Source organism: Berghia stephanieae, chromosome 3 (assembly GCF_034508935.2).
Source record: "Berghia stephanieae isolate SIO BIC M18660-M18661 chromosome 3, UCSD_Bste_1.3, whole genome shotgun sequence".
NCBI classification, from domain to species: domain Eukaryota; kingdom Metazoa; phylum Mollusca; class Gastropoda; order Nudibranchia; family Aeolidiidae; genus Berghia; species Berghia stephanieae.
Genome location: NC_088362.1, coordinates 64,752,853 through 64,772,852, shown reverse-complemented (window position 1 = coordinate 64,772,852; position 20,000 = coordinate 64,752,853). Strand labels below are relative to the sequence as shown.

The 20,000-nt window shown below is 33.9% G+C and overlaps 2 protein-coding genes across 2 annotated transcripts in view; one reads left to right on the top strand and one right to left on the bottom strand.

Annotated features, from left to right (window-relative positions):
- The first annotated feature begins 3,222 nt into the window (after positions 1-3,222).
- LOC144969626 (neuronal acetylcholine receptor subunit beta-3-like) lies at positions 3,223-13,893 on the top strand. Its single transcript, XM_078908765.1, has 9 exons — positions 3,223-3,305; positions 3,593-3,617; positions 4,541-5,131; positions 7,338-7,459; positions 7,998-8,115; positions 8,821-8,976; positions 9,746-9,875; positions 10,820-10,995; positions 12,221-13,893. The coding sequence occupies exons 3-9, from the start codon at positions 4,844-4,846 to the stop codon at positions 12,494-12,496; spliced, it is 1,266 nt and encodes a 421-aa protein (XP_078764891.1). The 5' UTR covers positions 3,223-3,305; positions 3,593-3,617; positions 4,541-4,843; the 3' UTR covers positions 12,497-13,893.
- The window catches only part of LOC144969319 (neuronal acetylcholine receptor subunit beta-2-like), a 15,355-nt gene continuing 8,882 nt past the window's right edge, over positions 13,528-20,000 (bottom strand). Inside the window, exons 3-7 of the mRNA XM_078908428.1 lie at positions 19,912-20,000; positions 18,380-18,541; positions 15,831-15,960; positions 14,546-14,721; positions 13,528-13,782 (exon numbers count right to left, since the gene is read on the bottom strand). The exon at positions 19,912-20,000 is cut by the window's right edge and continues 29 nt beyond it. Coding sequence (XP_078764554.1) covers positions 13,528-13,782; positions 14,546-14,721; positions 15,831-15,960; positions 18,380-18,541; positions 19,912-20,000 — 812 coding nt within the window. The remainder of the gene's footprint in view (positions 13,783-14,545; positions 14,722-15,830; positions 15,961-18,379; positions 18,542-19,911) is intronic.

Here is a 20,000-nt window from a genome sequence, read left to right as displayed (position 1 = left end):
ATATATATATATATATATATATATATCTTTATTATTGATATAAGTAGCTGCTCCTCACTTTTTCTAGAACAATAAGTTATCTATGGAAATCAGCCTGCCTCGACGGGCTCGAACGACAAAATGCAAGGCAATGATTTATATATGGACTGCTATCGCTCTATATTGCCCTTTTTATTGGGCACTACTATGTGGTCTAGTGTTCTATGTGGTATGACACTCGCTTTCGGATCAGAAGGTCATGGGTTCGAGCTTCGCTCGGCGCATAGTTGAGTCCTTGGAAAAGGCTCTTTACTCACTTTCTCTCACCGTACTCAGGTGTAAAATGAGTACCTGGCCGTTAACAGCGTTGTCTCTGTCAAAAAAAAATTGTAATATTATGGCCTCGCAGAGGGTCATGTCTCGTTCTATATGTTACCTGTTGCTGTTGGTCAGGGACCCCTTGTAAAGCGCTTTGAGCACATTTAGTGGATATTGCGCTATATATATATATGCTCATTTTTCTTTCTTTTTTTTTGCACTAGGCATTTGAACATGTAAATAGCGCAATATACACTAAACGATTCAAAGCATTTTAAAAGGGGTCCCTAGCCAACATCAACAGTTTTTACGTAGGCCTAGATGATTCTTTCATTTCTTTGTATTTATTAAACAAGTTATTTTTATCGTGCCCAACAACACTACAAGCTTGAGCGCATGTGTTACTGCACGATAAAATCATAACGAGTTTAATAAATACAAAGAAATGAAAAAATACGTTTATTCCGCCCCTACAAGTAAGATTATTAGATATTTCGTGACTAAAATGTATGGTATTATATCTATCTAATTTGACCTAGATGATATCTAATAAATAAAAACGTTGGATGTTTTAAATAATGCTCACCAAAATATTATTTTAGTTGGCAAGCTATAGCTGTCTTTTACAACTTATTTTAAACCAATAAAATGTGCGAAAATATTCTGCAATCATTTAATACAATTTTTACTCAAAGCGTTTGAAGCATTATTCAGCGATTACGTATTTACTGAGGAATTATTAGATTTTCCGACAGAGACAACATTGGTAAAAGCCAGGTGCTCAATTTTCACCTGTGTATGGTGAGAGAATGTGAGCAAAGACACTTTTTTTCAAGGACTGAACAATGCGCCACTCAGAGCGGGTATTGAAACCAAGACTTTCCAATCCAAAGGCGAGTGTCAAACCACAAGACCACATACCTGAACTGCTTTCTTAACTTGTTAATAAAGTTTAAACTAGTCCCTCTCATTCCTTGAGTTGTGTGATTCCGCCCAATGTCGAAGTTTGTAGAGGGAAATGTTTTAGACACTGACCTGGATCTTTCACTGACAGAACATCCACCAATTTTCTTCATAGCGCTTTTCAAGTAGGTCCCAGCCAATATGTCTCAACAGTCGTGACGTCACTTCCCTCGTAATGACGCATAGTAACTTAGTTACTGGTTCTAAACTATCGAAACAATGGCGGACGCCCTTATGGAATACTTCTCCGACGGGGATAAATAAAAGTGGACCCAGAGGAGAAAAACATTATAAATCTGATCATGATTTGACTTTTATATATTCTGATCACACGACATGTTAAAAAGTTCTAGCCAGCATGAAGAAAAAAGTACCGATTTTCTTTGTTTAGAACCAAGCTGCTCCCTTCTGGGCGCACATGAGATCAGACTATTGAATCCAATTGCAACATAACATAATGTCGTGTATGACGAGATATTCCACTCGTGATGCATTGTCATGATCTTCAGGATTGGAAAGACATGGTTTCAAGAAAAATAATTGAGGAATTATGATTCGTATTATCAAAAAAGCGTCTGTGTATAATCACCGTTTTTATAGCCAGTGTGTCTGAGAATTACACCGTTTATTATATTAAGTTCCGTCTGTATATAATCACAGCGGAAACGAGGCCAGTTGTACGTGACATGTTGTACAAAACCTGAAGAAAAATAACGAATTCAAGGAATAAACAACTAAATGACACATTCATGTATCTCCTTAATTCATTAAAAAGTAAGGGAGTAATCCAACATTATTGCTTATAATCGTACATTTCAAACGAGCGTTTATTCATCGTTATCCATCGGCGACAGGGACAACAAACATACACATGCTCAAAAACACAAACACACACATACACACACACAAATAATTTAAAATGAAACGTGCTCTAATCGCTTTACAAGGAGTCTATGGCCAACAGCAACACTAACAGTAGGACGGAACATGACGCTTGTCGGGCAATATTGCAATTTTTCGGACAAATACAACGCTTTTAAAGGCCAGGTAAGCATTTTACACCTGAGTACGGTGAGAGAATGAGAGTAAAGTGTCCTCCTACGACTCAACTAAGCCGCATATACGTAGTTCAATTTTACTTGGAGATTTTGACGTGAAGGTTTTGAGGAAATGATAAAAAAGTGTTTTGTTTTTGGACGGATGATCTTTTAGCAGCAACAATAATTCCACGTTTTCTCATTTTTGTATAATTGAGTTTTGATTTCTCATTTTGCATTAGACATAAATTTTAGACCTATAACGGTTAAAGTATTAAGAAATAGCGAAATACATGCATGAGAATTCTTCTATTTGTCTAAAGAGAAATTCTTCGGTTCACAATGTGGCTCTAAAACATTGGGCTCTATTTGTTCTACTCCTCAAATAGTATCATTGCAATTACCACTGTAAAGCCATCGATCAGTTTAAATAATAAAGATCTGAACAAGTGTGTCTGAAAGGTGCCAGACAAAGCAAGAAAGACAAATACAAGAAAGAAAACCATCTCAAAAAATCAGAGTTGATTTTTTTGGGATGGTTTTTTTCTTGTATTTTTCTTTCTTGCTTTGTCTGAAACCTTTCACACACATTGTTCAGTTCTTTAGCTTCCACTGGTGCCTGCTCCTTAACTTTTTAATTTGATTTGTTCAAACAATAATTTGCTCAAATCAAAGTTCAACTAAATTGATCAATGTTTTATCAAAGGGACATTAAGTACAGGAAAACGGTTTGTTCATATTATTGCATATGGATACTTAAAAAGACAATGGGGGAAAAGATGTTAATGGACTTTTAGAGATTAAAGTGGTTTGTAAACACACAGCATTAGATAGCGATCGATAATAATGATTACAAATTTGTTTCCAAACCCATTTGAATTTTGTCAACAATGTCTGGAAAAATACGCAAAATTTGGAGACTCATGGGTCAGAGCAGTTAGCCTTAGTCAACGAAGAAATTAGTGTGGTGCTACGAATAGACACTTTCTTTGAGGAATATTGAACAAGGTAACTGACGTACTCTGGAAAAACTCGTTAAAAAATTTGGCCATATTAATCTTCCTTCAAATATCGATCGATTTAAATGACCCTCATCTTGGTAAAACTCTCAAAAATGGTACTTTGGAGGTCCCAGGTTTGAGAGTTTTGACAACATGAGTCATTTAAATCAATCGATTTGAAGAAAGAGTTTTCTGGCCAAATCTTGAAATACGAGTTTTTCCAGAGTACGGCAGATAACTTGTTTAATAGCGGTAAATAAAGCTGTGACTTCTTCTTCTTCTTCAAATACCAAGTCTGTGCCAGACATCGGTGATCATGGTACACCATTCATCTCTCTGATCAGATGACCTCAGAAAACTAATATTACTCGTCTCTTTCTTTGTCACCTAGCTGTTAAAACTATTTAAACATGTCTTTCTTGATCTACCTTTCCTCTTTTTAACCTTCTATCTTTCCTGTGAGAGCAAGATGTTCAATACATTTATGTCAATTTAGGTGCCCTTGTACGAATTAGTAACTTTTTAGTTTCAGCTTTCTCTAATACTTCTTCATTAGTTTTCTACTCTGTCCATGAGATTCTTAACATCCTTCTAAGAAACCGCATTTGTGCTGCCTCCAGTTTCTTTCTAATGTCTTCTGCAATTGTCCAACTTTCACAGCTATATAATAACACTGACCATACATAGGCCTTCAAAACCCTATGTTTTGTTATCATTGAGATTTTGTGGTTTTTGAAGATTAGACTCATTTTATTAAAACTATCTTTAGCTATTGCAACTTTTCGTTTTAGTTCTGTGCTACATCTGCCATTTGAAGTTATTATGTATCCAAGATATTTAAATGTCTTAACCTGTTTTATAGTTTCTCCTTTGCTTATTAAGTTACATTTTGGATTTCTTTCTCTCCTTGATAAAACCATGCGTTCTGTCTTTTTTACAATTAGATATAAACCCTTACGTTCACTCTATGTAACTACTTTATCAAGGAGTAATTGTAAATTTTCTTTTGAGTCTGAGATTAGTGCTGTGTCATCTGCATACCTTATATTGTTGGTTTTCTCACCATTGATTTAAACGCCTGGACTATCTCCTATAGTTCTAATGATTATTCACTGTAGATATTAAAAAGGTCTGGTGACAAAACATATCCTTCTCTAACAACTCGTTTATTTTGTTTATATATTCACTGAATCTCCTTCAATCCTGACTTTGATTCCAATATAAGTTTCTAATAATTCTTAGATCTTTAAAGCTGTGACAAAAGCATCGAAATACAATTATGTGATGGTTGTCTAGTTGATGATGATTGAATGACTAATCTTAACATAATGGATTTTCTAACTCACAGTTCCGAACTGATAGTAAATATGATTGGATTAAAGAAGGTTATTTAGTCTTCAACTGACACTGACAATGGTTACCATTACACCATACAGTGTATTCGCAATCTTAACATTTACATCTTTTAATTCTACCAAATTATTTGCCACTAAATTAGATGGAAATTTAAAAACATCTACATAGCGTTTTAAAAACACGGAGTGGATGATAACAAGTTATAAATCCATGATAAGCAGATCTACAATAAGTCCTAGCGATATTGTGAATTCTTCGAATCAACACGTTCCCCTTCACGACTACGGTAAGATTCAACAATTGTACAAGACAATGTTCAGCCCTGCTCGTTACAATCCCCGAATACGCCCTGTATATGACCAAAATAAAACTCTGGTGATCGAACTGAGCTTAATGATTCTTAAAATGATCTCCATTGATGACATCAATCAGGTCATGGTCACTGATTGCCATCTTACAATGCGTTGGAAAGACGAGGTAAGATATCATTATTTCAAATGCCTTTAATTTGAGTATTCGTAGTCTGGTACTATGACACTTTAAATGTGAGTCTGGTGGTGTGACACTCACCTTCGTACTTGTAGATCTCAGGATCGAATCTCAGTCTGTGTGATGCAAAGTTGCCTTTGTATTAGGATTTTTACATCTTTATCTCACCACACTAAGATGTAAAATGAGTAGCCGGCAAGAAACAGTGTTGTTTCAATGGGAAGAGAACTAAGTTTACTGATTTTTGACATTAGATCTGTTATGGATTTATAGATAGAGTTACTTTAAGAAATAGTTGCTCCCCTTTGTTATTAGCTAATTGATTTTAGTAACAGCTTAATTAGTTATTGTTCATTAAGTCTATTTTTTAAAATATTATTTGTGCTTACAAATATCGGAGTGCCCTATAGAAGGATGCACTTTTTGTTCCTTACTTTCCATATTTGAGTTATGTATACTATTTTTCATCATGGGGGTTATACATAAATGTAAAAAAGACAGAATGCATGGTTGTATCAAGGAGAGAAAGAAATCCAACATGTAACTTAATAAGCAATGGAGAACTATAAAACAAGTTAAGATATTTAAATATCTTGGATACATAATAACTTCAGATAGCAGATGTCGCACAGAAATAAAACGAAGAATTGCAATAGCTAAAGATAGTTTTAATAAAATGAGTCTAATTTTTTAAAACCACAATATCTCAATGACAACAAAACATAGGGTTTTGAAGGCCTATGTATGGTCAGTATTATTATTATATAGCTGTGAAAGTTGGACAATTGCAGAAGACATTATAAAGAAACTGGAGGCAGTACAAATGCGGTTTCTTAGAAGGATGATAAGAATCGCATGGACAGAGAAGAATACTAATGAAGAAGTATTAGAGAAAGCTTAAACTAAAAGGTTATTAATTCGTACAATAAGTAAAAGACGAATGCAATTTTTAGGGCGCCGAAATCGACATAAATATATTGAACATCTTGCTCTCACTGGAAAGATAGAATATAAAAAGAGTAAAGGTAGACCAAGAAAAACATATTTGAATAGTTTGAACAGCTGGGTGACAAAGAAAGAGAAGAGTAATATTAGTTTTCTCAGGTTATCTGATCGGAGAGATGAATGACGTACCATGATTACCGATGTCTGGCACAGACTTGGTACTTGTTTTTCGTACTTATAATGTTGTTGCCATATATGTGTATATACTATATCTTATACTCAGTAATAAAACTGTTCTCTCATATAATCACATAACTTCTGAGGGTTTAAAAACTTCTGAGTTGAGTGATTCCACAATATTTTATTCTGGGGTCCCGTCAAAATCACAACAATATCTATCGATGCTTTGAATCAAGAATCGTTCATTGACTGTTATATCAGAAAGAGTTGGGATTTCTACCCTCTACACTATCTGTACACCATCGCTAGTTTTTCGAACCCAGGAGCTTCAGATCCGAAAGCCAGTGTCATACCACAAGACTACATTTTTGCTCCTACATCATCGCTAGTTGCTCTGTTGGTTTCACCTTTACACCCATCACTATAATTAAAACAATACCGACTCATATGATAATAACAATCACACAACAACAACAAAGACAACAACAACAACATTTTAAAAAATAATTTGAGCTTTCATATATTGTAAAATCCAATAAACGTGCTCAAAGCGTTTTACTAACGGGTCCTTAGCCAACAGCAACACTTAACATGTAGGACCAGACATGACGCCTGTTAGGCGTTATTACAAGTTAGGCGATATTACAATTTGATTTATACAGAGACAACGCTGTTAACGGCCAGGTACTCATTTAACACCTATGTACAGTGAAATAATTTGAGTAAAGGGATTCAACTATGCGCCTAGCGAGACTCGAAACTAGGACCTTCCGATCCGAAAGCGAGTGTCATACCACAAGACCACATAGCCCCATGGAGACGATGACGGAGATGATGTTGATGATTATAGTGATGGCGATGATGATGTTGATGATGATGGGTATGATGATGATGATGATGATGATGATGACGATGATGATGATGATGATGATGATGGTGATGATGATGATGATGATGATGATGATGATGATGATGATGATGATGATGATGATGATGATGATGATGATGAAAATGATGATGATAATGATGAGAATGATGATGATAATTGAAATGAGTTCCCTTCCACCAGCTGATTACGTGGAATGCACATGACTATGGTATCCCCATGATGACAGTAAACCCAGATGATATTTGGACACCAGATCTTAGACTGCACAATGTTATAGACAAATTAGAACCAAAGAATAATATGTGAGTACTTGTAACGATGCTGTGATGAACGTGAATTTAAACTTGTCACAACTCAACCGCCAATAGCGCCTTAACAAAATGTTACACTTTTTAATTCCGACATTAATGTGAAAACTGATAAAATTCTACGCCACATGTCACGGGTTCTACAAGGTTAACAAATAATTTCGTAAAGGCGCTGGTTGTTACGTGGCATTCCATTGTCAGAGTACACCCACCACTATTGGAAGGAAAAGTGACATGATGCGGGAAAATAATAATGACAATGTACAGAAAACGTTTTAATCTGACTAAAAATCTAGCTTACTCAGCTAGCGTCTTGTAAACTGTATTTTACTCATGTCTAGAATTTTCGATGTTGTTATATATTGATGATGATGATGATGATGATGATGATGATGATGATCATGATGATGATGATGATGATGATGATGATGATGATGATAACGATGGTGATGGTGGTAACGATGATGAATTTGTTCTGTACTAAAGACAAATCAGCAACGTTGACGTGTATAATTTCTTCTCGTTAATCCAGACCCCCGATGATTGTCAACACTGGCGATGTCTTATATGGACTGGATCATATTCTATCCACAAACTGCGTGTTGGATATGGATAAGTATCCTTTCGACGTACAGACGTGCTGCATTCTGGTATAGTTTACAGAACCATCCAGTCCTGCGTTTATCCCTGTCTCTGTAGTGTGAAACGGACAATAGCAATTGCTCTCTATGCATTGGAGAGAACGCTAGTTTATAGTAAAGTACTTTCCGATCCGTCAATTCTAAGAAGACCAACCACACAATCAATGCAGGGTGGAATGGAGGGAGGGGAGGGGGGGGGGTCTGGGAACGATATCAATTCCTGTGCGCATAAAGTGCTCTACCAACTGAGGTATGGGACCCATTACATAAAATAATAAATAAAATAAATAAATAAAATTCCCTTTATTCATCCCATAGGTGAATTTTTTTCTTTAGGGTTTATTCCAAGGGAAGACTGGAATAATCCAGGCGTGAACCGCAGTACAGCGCCGCAAATTGAAATAGGGCGAGGTGACTTGCTCAAGGCCACACTGTGCAGCAAGAGATGTTCGAACTCGGTACCTTTCGGATATGAAGCAAAGGCCATACCGCTGAGCCACGCTGACCAATATCTTTAACGGTATGATTCTAATAAAAAATTATTTTCTTCCTGGAGCAGATATTCTATTTCCTTGGCGTATTTTCAATTTTAAAAGATCCTAGTCTTTTAAACTGAACACCTCATCTCACCTAATTCTTCTGACCAAGACGGACGTTGACGAGACATAGCCGCGCAAAGTGACTAAAATAATCTGGATTTTATTTTTATTCTAGATTCAATCCATGGCTTTCTTCAGACAACACCTGGACTTTGTCTTGGCGAAGCAACCTGTTGATATGTCACTCATCAACGAGAACTATGGTTGGAACATTATTGACACCAAAGCATTGGTAGATCACAGATCCATTGGAAATTTCCCTTGTGTGAATGTAAGTACAGGATGATTCATAATAAAATGAACACTTCGTGTGTAATGCAGGGTGTCCCTGAAGTCGTTTCCTGGTTGATAAACATCTTTACCAGAAAAAAGGTACCTACAGCAAATATAATTTTAAAATGGACTATGAATATATAAATATTGTTTACCATTATCGTGTTCTCAATGTGCCTCAACATGGGTGTAATGGCTCTCTACAAGCAAATTTCTTCAGACAACAAAAAAACACAATGATAAGATAAATACACGACTAAAACACCAGATTGACGGCAGAGACATTCCTCGACGTTGTGTCTTTAGTTAAGGTACTTTACACATATTACCCCACTCAAATCAGATTTGAATTATTATCATGCTACAGGCAGTGTCGGATATTGTAAGTGTTATTTCAAAACAGATCACCTAAAAGGCGACTCGTCCTGTCAGAAATGGATAATTTCTTTGAGTTCTTTTTTGTGTTTTGTTGCTTTTGTACATTCCTCTCAGACACCTCAAATCGACCTCCCTGATGACTCCAGGACCTCTGGACCAAACAACGTTGGAGGAGAATTTGTAAAAAAAAAAAAAAGAGGTGCGAACAAATAAATTAATAATTCGCTCCAGGAAACTGTCAAGCAATCTACGTGTGGTTCCAGCTAACTCCCCTTAATGGTAACTGTCAATATATATATATATAAATATATATATATATATATATATATATATATATATATATATATATATTCATTTTGTAATTAAAGGCTTGATTGGTCCTATTTCAGTTTGCTATAACTATGAAGAGGGAACCTGGTTACATTTTGATCAACGATATATTTCCAACGTTGTCTCTTTCTCTCTTGAACTGCTTTGTGTTCCTGGTGCCCATTGATTCGGGAGAAAAGATTGGCTTTGGTGAGTTTTTATAGTGTGTGAGTCATCTCCGAAAACGGTATTAATTTGGGATATTTTGATGCATAGCCTTGTATTTATAGTTGAAAATGTAAAATTTGGTTTGAATTTATAGGTTTTATTGAGGGTAGGGGGGGGGGATGAGTATAGTGTTTTGAATCAGGAAACACAAAGAATACAGTATTTTAGCCAAATTTGAATTTAAATGTCTAATTTGACATCGGGTACGCCGAATTTTATACCTTGTTGAGGCTATGAATTCATATACTGGAAGTGTGTTGGTAGTAGTTGTAGTAATAAGTAGTAGTAGTAGTAGTAGTAGTAGTAGTAGTAGTAGTAGTAGTAGTAGTAGTAGTAGTAGTAGTAGTAGTAGTAGTTGTAGTAGTAGTAGTAGTAGTAGTAACACTTAGCAGTGGTAGTGGTATTATTCTAATTGTCTGTGTACACCAGTGGATTTTAATCTTAGACATTTTTTTTGATTTGCAGTCATCATTAAATGGTGTCAAGATCGGAGACAGAAATTGTCAGTCATGTCTTTCCAATCCTCCTTATCCTGTGTTTGTCTCAAAATGTCCATGTTTGTCTCCCCGTCACTCCAGTTAGTGACCTGTGACCTGTGACCTGTGACAAAACCTGTCTGTCTACCTATGTTTCTTGTTCTATCAAATATATCAAACATGACATTATTCTAATATGCAGTAAGATAAATTATGTATAATAATGTACTTAAATATTCATATCGTTTTAATAGCTCAATCAATTCAATTAGGGACACTATATAAGCAAGTCTACTTTAGAATAACTCATTATTAGACACTGATAACAAGGACGTTTCTGCGATTGACACATCAAGAAGTAGAGCTAACAATACCGGGTGGAATTGAGTGATTGAGTGACCAATAAATATATGATACCATGATAAACCGTTTTCCTATTCAATCCACCAGGCACATCAGTTCTTTTGGCCGTGGCTTTATTTATCAGTAACACCAGCACCAGGCTACCTTCTTCAGCAGAGGGAATTCCTGCCGTGACCAAATACATGGGGTACCTGCTTATTACATCAATCGGGTCCGTTGTCCTCACCATTATCCATGTCCGGCTTCACTATTATGCTGAAAAGGTACACAGTTCTATTCATAAAAAACTCCTAACATTTTGAATTGTTATCAATCGTGTGCGAGAAACAGAAAAACTGGAAAAGTTTAGATACCTGTATCTGTCAGACTATAATGATGTAAGTTTAGAATTTTATAGAAATTAAACCCGTTTATAAAGATTTACGTGCACAAATTTTCCAAAACTTATGATATAAAGTGTACCGGAATTGTGAGTGGTACGTTGTCGATGTAGATTTTTTAATGTACTGTAAGCATTTTGTTAATTATATTGAATTTGTGAAAAGGCTTTATTACGTCGGGATAATTGCTATGATGAAAATCGAATGCAAAGTTTTGAAAAACAGTAGAATTACACAATGATATCTTTGTTTCAACTCACGAAAAAAACATGTAAAACAAGTAATGTAAAAATGAGTATAACAACTTCGAAAAAGAACAAAATATCAAAAGCGGTTCGGGGTCAAAATCCTTCATCAGCTATTAATTAAAATAAAGTCCAAACTGTATCACTTAAAATCCAGACAGCCGTGAAGTTACCTCGCACTCGCTCACTTTGCGGCTCTACACTGCAACTGACGCATGGATTATTCCAGTCTTCCCTTGGAATAGACCCTAAAGATAAATTTTACCATGGGTATGAATAACGGGAATGTTATCTTATTTTCTAAAATTTAGATTCAAAATTAAGTTTTATAGTAACGTTAATCCCGGGATAATACTGTACATACATAACCCACACATTCAATCTGGTATGGTATTTGAATGAACCAAACGTTAAAAATGTAATTATAAAGTGAAAATAGCCAGGCATGTCGGATTTAGCTTCGAGCCACGATGTGCATGTCTTTGATAAACCATAGAAAGGTAGGCCACGTGTCTTACTCATTTTTATGGAACAAATGAGATAAAGAAATCAAAACGCCCCTGGGTTCAGTTTGTATAGGAAACTTTTGAAAAATGTCCTATTCAGATCGACCTTTGTGTATTAATAGTATTATGCGTTCTGTGATATCCATTATTGCCTTTCTTTGCGTAACGATTTACAGCACTTTGTGAGTTCTCTGCTGTATATACATTCATTGTTACATTACATGCTAAATTAAATAATGAATTCGATATTTAGTATTTAAACCACCAAACAAAACACCGTTTTGATACGTAAGCCACATATTTCCATCAGCATTTTCATCGCCCATGCTGTCTACCAACATTTCTTCCAACCCCCAGCAATCAAGACCAGATCGAATCCTCCCTGTCTCACCAACAAAACAACAAACTTACATTGTCCAGCGCAAGAAGGACGATGACGCTGACGAGGCAGACGTCGCCGATCAAGACAAGATGAACGCACCAAAATGTCCCAAACTGAACGAGACCCTCAGTTGCAGATTGTTGACAGTTCTTGCACGGAAAACGAGATTCACAGAAATATTGAGCTTTCTCCTTATCCTTGGGTTTTGGAGTTACTCAACGATTTGGTTTTTCCTCCATGTCACTTCGTAAAAGAATAATTAATCAGAGCAAACGGACAGTTGAAGCCATAATTTGTTATAATTGCTATTTCTATTATACGAAAAGTAGCAAAATGTTGCTTTCTATTCTTTGGATTGGATAGCTATTCTAAATCAACTTACTTCTGAACTGGAATCAATTAATGCCCCTTTGCTTGTAATGAGACTGCTCTATCAAGCTACGGGACCACGATACTTCATTAGTTTTGACAAAACAGGAACACTTATAGAAGCTGTCCGAATCATAAAATCTCATTTCTGACCTACTGTGAAAGTTTGGCTTTGTGTCGAATGAAATTAGAAAAATAATTTTAGTGATACCAACATAATCATTTAACAGTGAACTAGAAAAACAAGTATTTAAATATTTTGCCAGAAAACTCGTTCTCCATATATCAATTGATTTAAATGTCCATTGTCTTGGCAAAACCCCTCAAACTTGAGACTTTATGGAAGACTTTGCTAAGTCCCAGGTTTGACGATGAGGATAATGAGAAAGATAAAACCCACTGCATTTGTCTTCTTGAGACTACTTTTTCCTGAAAGTTTTACTTTCTTTTGAATATCAAACTGTCACCAACTAACGTACATGAAATACTCAACTGAAATAAAATCCCAAAGTCCTGTAGTCGAATCAAAAGCAATTCTATTTGTATATCTAGTTGAGAATATTTTTATTATCTCTTGTGCGATTTTGCTTGATTTAAAAATCATCAGCAAATGACGTCATAAAATAATAGACTTATATAACACTCTATATTCTTGTAATCAAAACAAAATGTATTATTTCCATAAACTGGAGAATAATTTCTGTCATGCCCTTTGAATTGTTTCTTGATAGGTTACTTCCCTTAAATACAAATCTATCAACGGCTATGGTATATAACATTGTGTGCCGTTAAAACTCGTCAATATCCCATAACCAAGACAACACCTATTGTATTTGCGTCTATTTGATAATATTGTCTATCACTGGTAATGAGTTGCTTCTTGGTTGGGTTACTTTCCTTGGAATAAAAACTATCACCAACTGACGTATATGAAATACTGAGCCGTTAAAAGACCCCAAATTCCTGTAATCAAAATAAAAGCTAATATATCAGTATACTTGACAATATTTTCTAAAGTTTCTATTGAATCCCAAGATTTAGTTGAAATTTCTTGATCATAAGTGTAGGGTGGGGTCTTGTCACTGATTTCGTCGTTATTCTTGTCAAATTTCTGGATGATCTCTGACGTACAGCTTTTAAATGATTGGGTGTTGTATTCACTTGGATGCTGAAATAAATATGAATTAAATGATATCCATAAAATGTGAAAATTTATGCATGGGCAGCTATGCCCCCTATTATTACAGGACCGCATTAAAATATAATAGCTGCATCCCTATCTTTTTTGTTTATCACTTCTTTTATGACGTAAGCATGTATTAAAAGTTCATAAATGCAATCATTATGAGTCATCATATTAACGTCTGTTTGCCTTTGATTATTAACTACCAGTAAGAGTAGTGATAAAAAAACTAGAGATGCCTAAATGAGCCAAAAAGGTGGAGAGAAAGATAGAGTGAGTAAATGTGACTCATATATAATATAAGGGAACACCACAAAACAAACGACGTTTCGACCTTTGGCCTTTTCCAAGTTAACACGAAATATATATATATATATAATATATATTATATTATATATATATATATAAATATATATAATATATTTATATATATATTAGATTGTCATAATAGTTGAAATATTATTGGTAAAAATGTTTATACACACAAACAAACAAACACACACACACACAAACACACACAGTTTACCTAAAATGTTTCAACTATTATGACAATCTATAATATATATATATATATATATATATATATATATATATATATATATATATATATATATCGTGTTTACTTGAAAATTGCCAAACGCCGAAACGTGCTTTGTGTTGTTCCCTTAGATATGAGTAACATTTACTCACTCTATCTTTCTCTCCAAAGTAGTGATCATGACTGTAACATATACATATACCAGCGTACATTTTTGACGTAATTATGAAGTCTAACGTTGATGATGGTAAGAAGGACAGCAGCAATAGAATTGCCATAAAGATATCCCAAGTATTTCGTTACAGCAGGAATCCCATCTGCGGCATTCGGTAATTTGGTGCTTGTGTCGCTGAGAAACACTGCCAATGCCAGCAACACGGAGATACCTAAATGGTTGGAAAAGAAAAATAAATAAATAAATATAATAATAATAATAATAATAATAATAATAATAATAATAATAATAATAATAATAATAATAAATAATAATAATAATAATAATAATAATAATAAATAATAATAATAATAATAATAATAATAATGATAATAATAATAATAATGACAATAATAATAATAATGATAATAATAATAATAATAAATAAATAATAATAATAATATAAATAATAATAATAATAATAATAATAATAATAATAATAATAATAATAATAATAATAATAATAATAATAATAATAATAATAATAATAATAATAATATAATAATAATAAATAATAATAATAATATAATAATAATAATTAATAATAATAATAATAATAATAATAATAATAATAATAATAATATAATAATAATAATAATAATAATAATAATAAATAATAATAATAATATAATAATAATATAATAATATAATAATAATATAATAATAATATATAATAATAATAATAATAATAATATATATAATAATAATAATAATAATAATAATAATATATAATATATAAAATTAAATAGATATGATGATGATGATGATGATGATGATGATGATGATGATGATGATGATGATGATGATGATGATGATGATCACGAAATATAAGGACAAGTTTGAGCTTTATCTGTTTGTTTGTTTTTAAAAACATTTTTATGGGTTCATCGATTTCGTCTATTATTGAATACATGACGTCACAAAAGCTATCAAACACAGAGAACGAACTTGAAAATATGGTGCATTCATTTGCTTGTAGGTAGCCATAGTAACCACACACACACACACACACGCATATATATATATATATATATATATATATATATATATATATATATATATATACATATATTCAAAAGTCGACGCTTTAAACGTATTTATTGGTTATAGCGATTTCTGTTACATATCTTATTAAATAGGGAAAGATTTATTTGTTTTACAGATTTGGCTTGATGCCAGATTTACAAATCATTTAGAAGGAAAGAATTTATCCAAACAGGAAACACTATGATATTGTTGAATGTTTTGTAAAGAACGATAATAATGTCCAAACCATCTTACCAAAACTGATTTTCTCCCCTGAATCCAGCGGCACGATGAAAACAAAACAATGTAGAAAGGACAAAGCCACAATTGGGAGTATGTCGTTGATGACGAAGTACGACGGTCTTCTCTTTACCTTTAGAGTAAACTGTAACGAGATGAAATATAACAGTTAAGGAAAGACAATGTAACTGTAGTGAGTGTAACATTAAATACTAAGAAAGGTGGTAAACACGTTACTTTTAGTGTAACGAGATGAAACAAAACAGTTAAGGAAAGACAATGTAACTGTAGTGGGTGTAACACTGAATACTAAGAAAGGTGGTAAACACGTTACTTTTAGTGTAACGAGATGAAACAAAACAGTTAAGGAAAGACAATGTAACTGTAGTGGGTGTAAAATTGAATACTAAAAATTCCTTTTACCTCGAGAGTAAATTATAAACGAGATTAAACAAAACAGTTACGAAAAGACAATGCAATTGTAGTGAGTGCAACATTGAATCTTAAAAAATGGTATAACTTTTACCTTTAGAGTAAACCGTAATGAGATGAAAGAATATAAACTTTACGAAAAGACTATGTAACTGAATTGAGTGTAACATTGAATACTAAGAAAGATGGTATACCTTTTACCTTCAGAGTAAATTGTAATGAGATGAAACAAAACAATTAAGGAAAGACGAGGAACATGTAATGAATGTAACATTGAATATTAAAATAGCTGTATCCTTTTACCTTTAAAGTAAACTGTAACAAGATGAAACCAAACAGTTAAAGAAAGACAAGGAAACTTAAACGAGTGTAGCATTGAATACTAAAAAAACTGTATCCTCTTTACCTATAAAGTTAACTGTGACAAGATGAAACAAAACATTTTAAAGAAAGACAAGGAAACTTAAATGAGTGCAGCATTGAATATTGAAAACTGTATTCTCTTTATCTTTAGAGTAAACTTTATAGAGATTTATAAAACATGACAGAAAGGACAAGGAAACCTAGTGAGAGTGATAAGAAAGATGGTTTACTTTTTATATTTAGACTATGGCCTTGTGGTCTTGTGGTATTACACTCGCTTTCTGATTTGAATGGTCTAGGTTCGAGCCTTGCTCGGCGCATAGTTGAGTCCTTGGAAAAGGTTCTTTACTTACATTCTCATACCGTACTTTGGTGTAAAATGAGTACCACGCCCTTAACAGCGTTGTTCTGTCTGGAAAATGTATTATCACGAAACAGGCGTCATGTCTCGTCCGACGCGTTAAGTGTTGCTGGGACCCTTTGTAAAGCGCTTTAACTTGAGACTTCGAGTAGATATTGCGCTAGAGAAAAACTCTCCCAAAATATCTCAAGTAAAGTGAAGTATATGGAGATTTTAAAAACGCTTAAGAAAATATAAGGAAACTGTATTGACTGTAGCATTGAATACTAAATAGGACGGTCAAAAGCTCTTACTTTTAGAGTAAACTTTAAAGAGATGAAACAAAACAGTTGAGAAGGTAATTGGATACAGTGTAGAAAGTAGGGGGGGGGGAAGATATCATTGCGTTTAATTTGACCTATTGAGTGAAATGTAACATCCAAGAAAACACTCAATGTAATAAATATGAATGTTTATGTAGATCATTTCCACTGATTTACCATGTTCAATGCGATTCACAATGGAATTCATATTCCCCAGCGGTTCATTTATAGACATACTTCTATTCCTACGGTAGTATCAGTTGCTTCCTCTTCGTATTAACACTCTTACCCATTCACTTTCAAGAGAAGTGAGTTTTCTTAAGTGTCTTACCCAAGGACATAGAATGTGAAGAACGAGTTTTCTGGCAATTTGTTTTTTTTGAAACGTGTCTTTCCAGAGTACGTCAGTTAACTGGTTAAATCTAAAATGATCAAAAACAGAACAGTTTCCTGGACAGCAAAGAAAATACATTAAGTTCATATTCAAAGGTTATTTCCCATAAGCTAATCAAAAACGGTAAAGTCAGTAATAAACCAAAGGAGGCAAAAATAAATTATATAAATTATATAGGCATAAATAAATAGATAAATAAATAAATAAATGAATAGACAATACTCACCTGACTCTCCCCACAGACTTAACCCATGTCTCAAAGACTGGTTGGTTATTCTAGTTCAACTCAACATAATACAGTACCACATGGGCCACACAGCATGATTAATCTTGCCCCCAAGTTGTACATCTTGTATGGCGTTGGGCCACACATCATGACTAACCTTGGCCTAAAGAATTGAATTGTGCTTTATATAGAGCAATATCCACTAAATGTGCTCAAAGCGCTTGTCCCTGGTCAACAGCAACATTTAACATGTAGGACGGGACATGCCGCCTGTTAGGCGATATTACAATTTTTCGGACAAAGACACCGCTGTTAACGGCCAGGTACTCGTTTTACACCTGAGTATGGCGAGAGAATGTGAGTAAAGAGCCTTTTCCAAGGACTCAACTATGCGCCGAGCGCGAGCGAGTGTTATACCACTAGACCACATAGCCGCACATAAAGAAGTATATCTTGTGTGGCGTTGGGCCACACATCATGACTAACCTTTGTCCATGGAAGTACAATACTATCGATGTCGATATAATTTACACTTGCTTCAGTCTGCAAGAGTTGCCAGCCGTAGTTCTTGCCGAAATGAGTTGTGTCCACTGTCTTCATGGTCATCACGTAGTCCACCTCTTTTTTCTGGTTTGCTACTGGTGCGATCTGAGACATCGTGGATATTTCAAATTAAATGATAAAGATTTGTTTCGTTGTTAGTGACAGTTGAAATAATACAAAGCTGCTAGAAGCTGGGGACTGTAAAAAGTGATAAATAAAAACAGCTTCTAACATAACACAATTCCAAACACTGAACGTTTCGGTTTCAAAGCTCTTCTTTAGTAGCAACAACAAGAATTGCCGAGGATATGTTTTTTTAGTGAGGTATTTATAGTTTCATTGGTTTTGTTGTTGTTGGCTAAAGAGTTTTGTGCCCAAAACGTTCCGTGTTTGGTATTTTGCTCTTTTTTCAAGCTTTTATAAATTTGTTTTTGTTTATTAACAACAATTGACAAGCTTTTCTTTCTTTGTACAACGAGATCTATCTTTTTTCTTCTTTTTTGTTGTTGTTTTTTTTTATTTTTTTGGTCTCTTGATTTATGATTTTACGGTAGTTTGATGCTTGTTTTACAGAAACAACATAATATAAGATGATGGACTAAAAACTGCGAAGTGACTTTTCGATATTCAAAGGTAATACAATTTTTCGTCATTTATTTTGTGACTTAGGAAAATTATGATCTGGTATATCTCATGGAACGATACGCTGAGTGCTTTTAAAACTTTATATTTTCTCTGGTAACTCAAAAGGTGTTCAAAACATTAGTATCTCATTCGTCGTGTTATGTTGACAAATGGGAAACCCGAAAACTCCACTTCATCTGCCTTCGTAAATCTAATATAAGCTTCGATAATTCAATTTTATTATTTGTATATAGTTCCTTCAACTTCAATTTAAAAATATTTGCATATTAAACTCTTCATTACTTAAGTAATTAACATAAAACATGGGGGGGGGGATAAATTCTTCCCGAAAATGTACACAAAATAATCAATGCAATTGAGATCTGGACTTTACCCGTACATAGGATGGATTTGAAGAAAGATATGTTTCTGATTACTCTCCAACTGCCTTCACCCGTTGAGATGAATTCAAAAACTTTATTTCAAAGTATTTGACTTCAATTAAGAAGAATACATTTATATTCCGTGCTGCCAAAACATGGACTATCCTAAAATTCCAAAATAAAAATGATAAATGTATTAATGAATTTACAAATGCCTTGATAGGGAAATTTTGGCTTTAAAATACATACATGACTATTTTTGTGATGTCAATGCCGAATGTCTTCTTTCGCGCGGGAGGAGGAAGTAATCAACCGGAAGAGTAGAAAGTGTAAAGTTAAGACTGTCCTGCACTATTGACATAATCCTATTTATCCCATAACATTGTCTGTTATCGTGACTTCAGGATATATTTTCTAGTTGACAGATCAATACAAGATAAACGTATCCAGATGTAAAACTATAAATACCTCAACATGGCAGGTCTGTTCGTCAAATGGATATTTATCCATATCCAAATTACAGGCTGTCGTCAACATGTCTTCAAATCCCCAATACA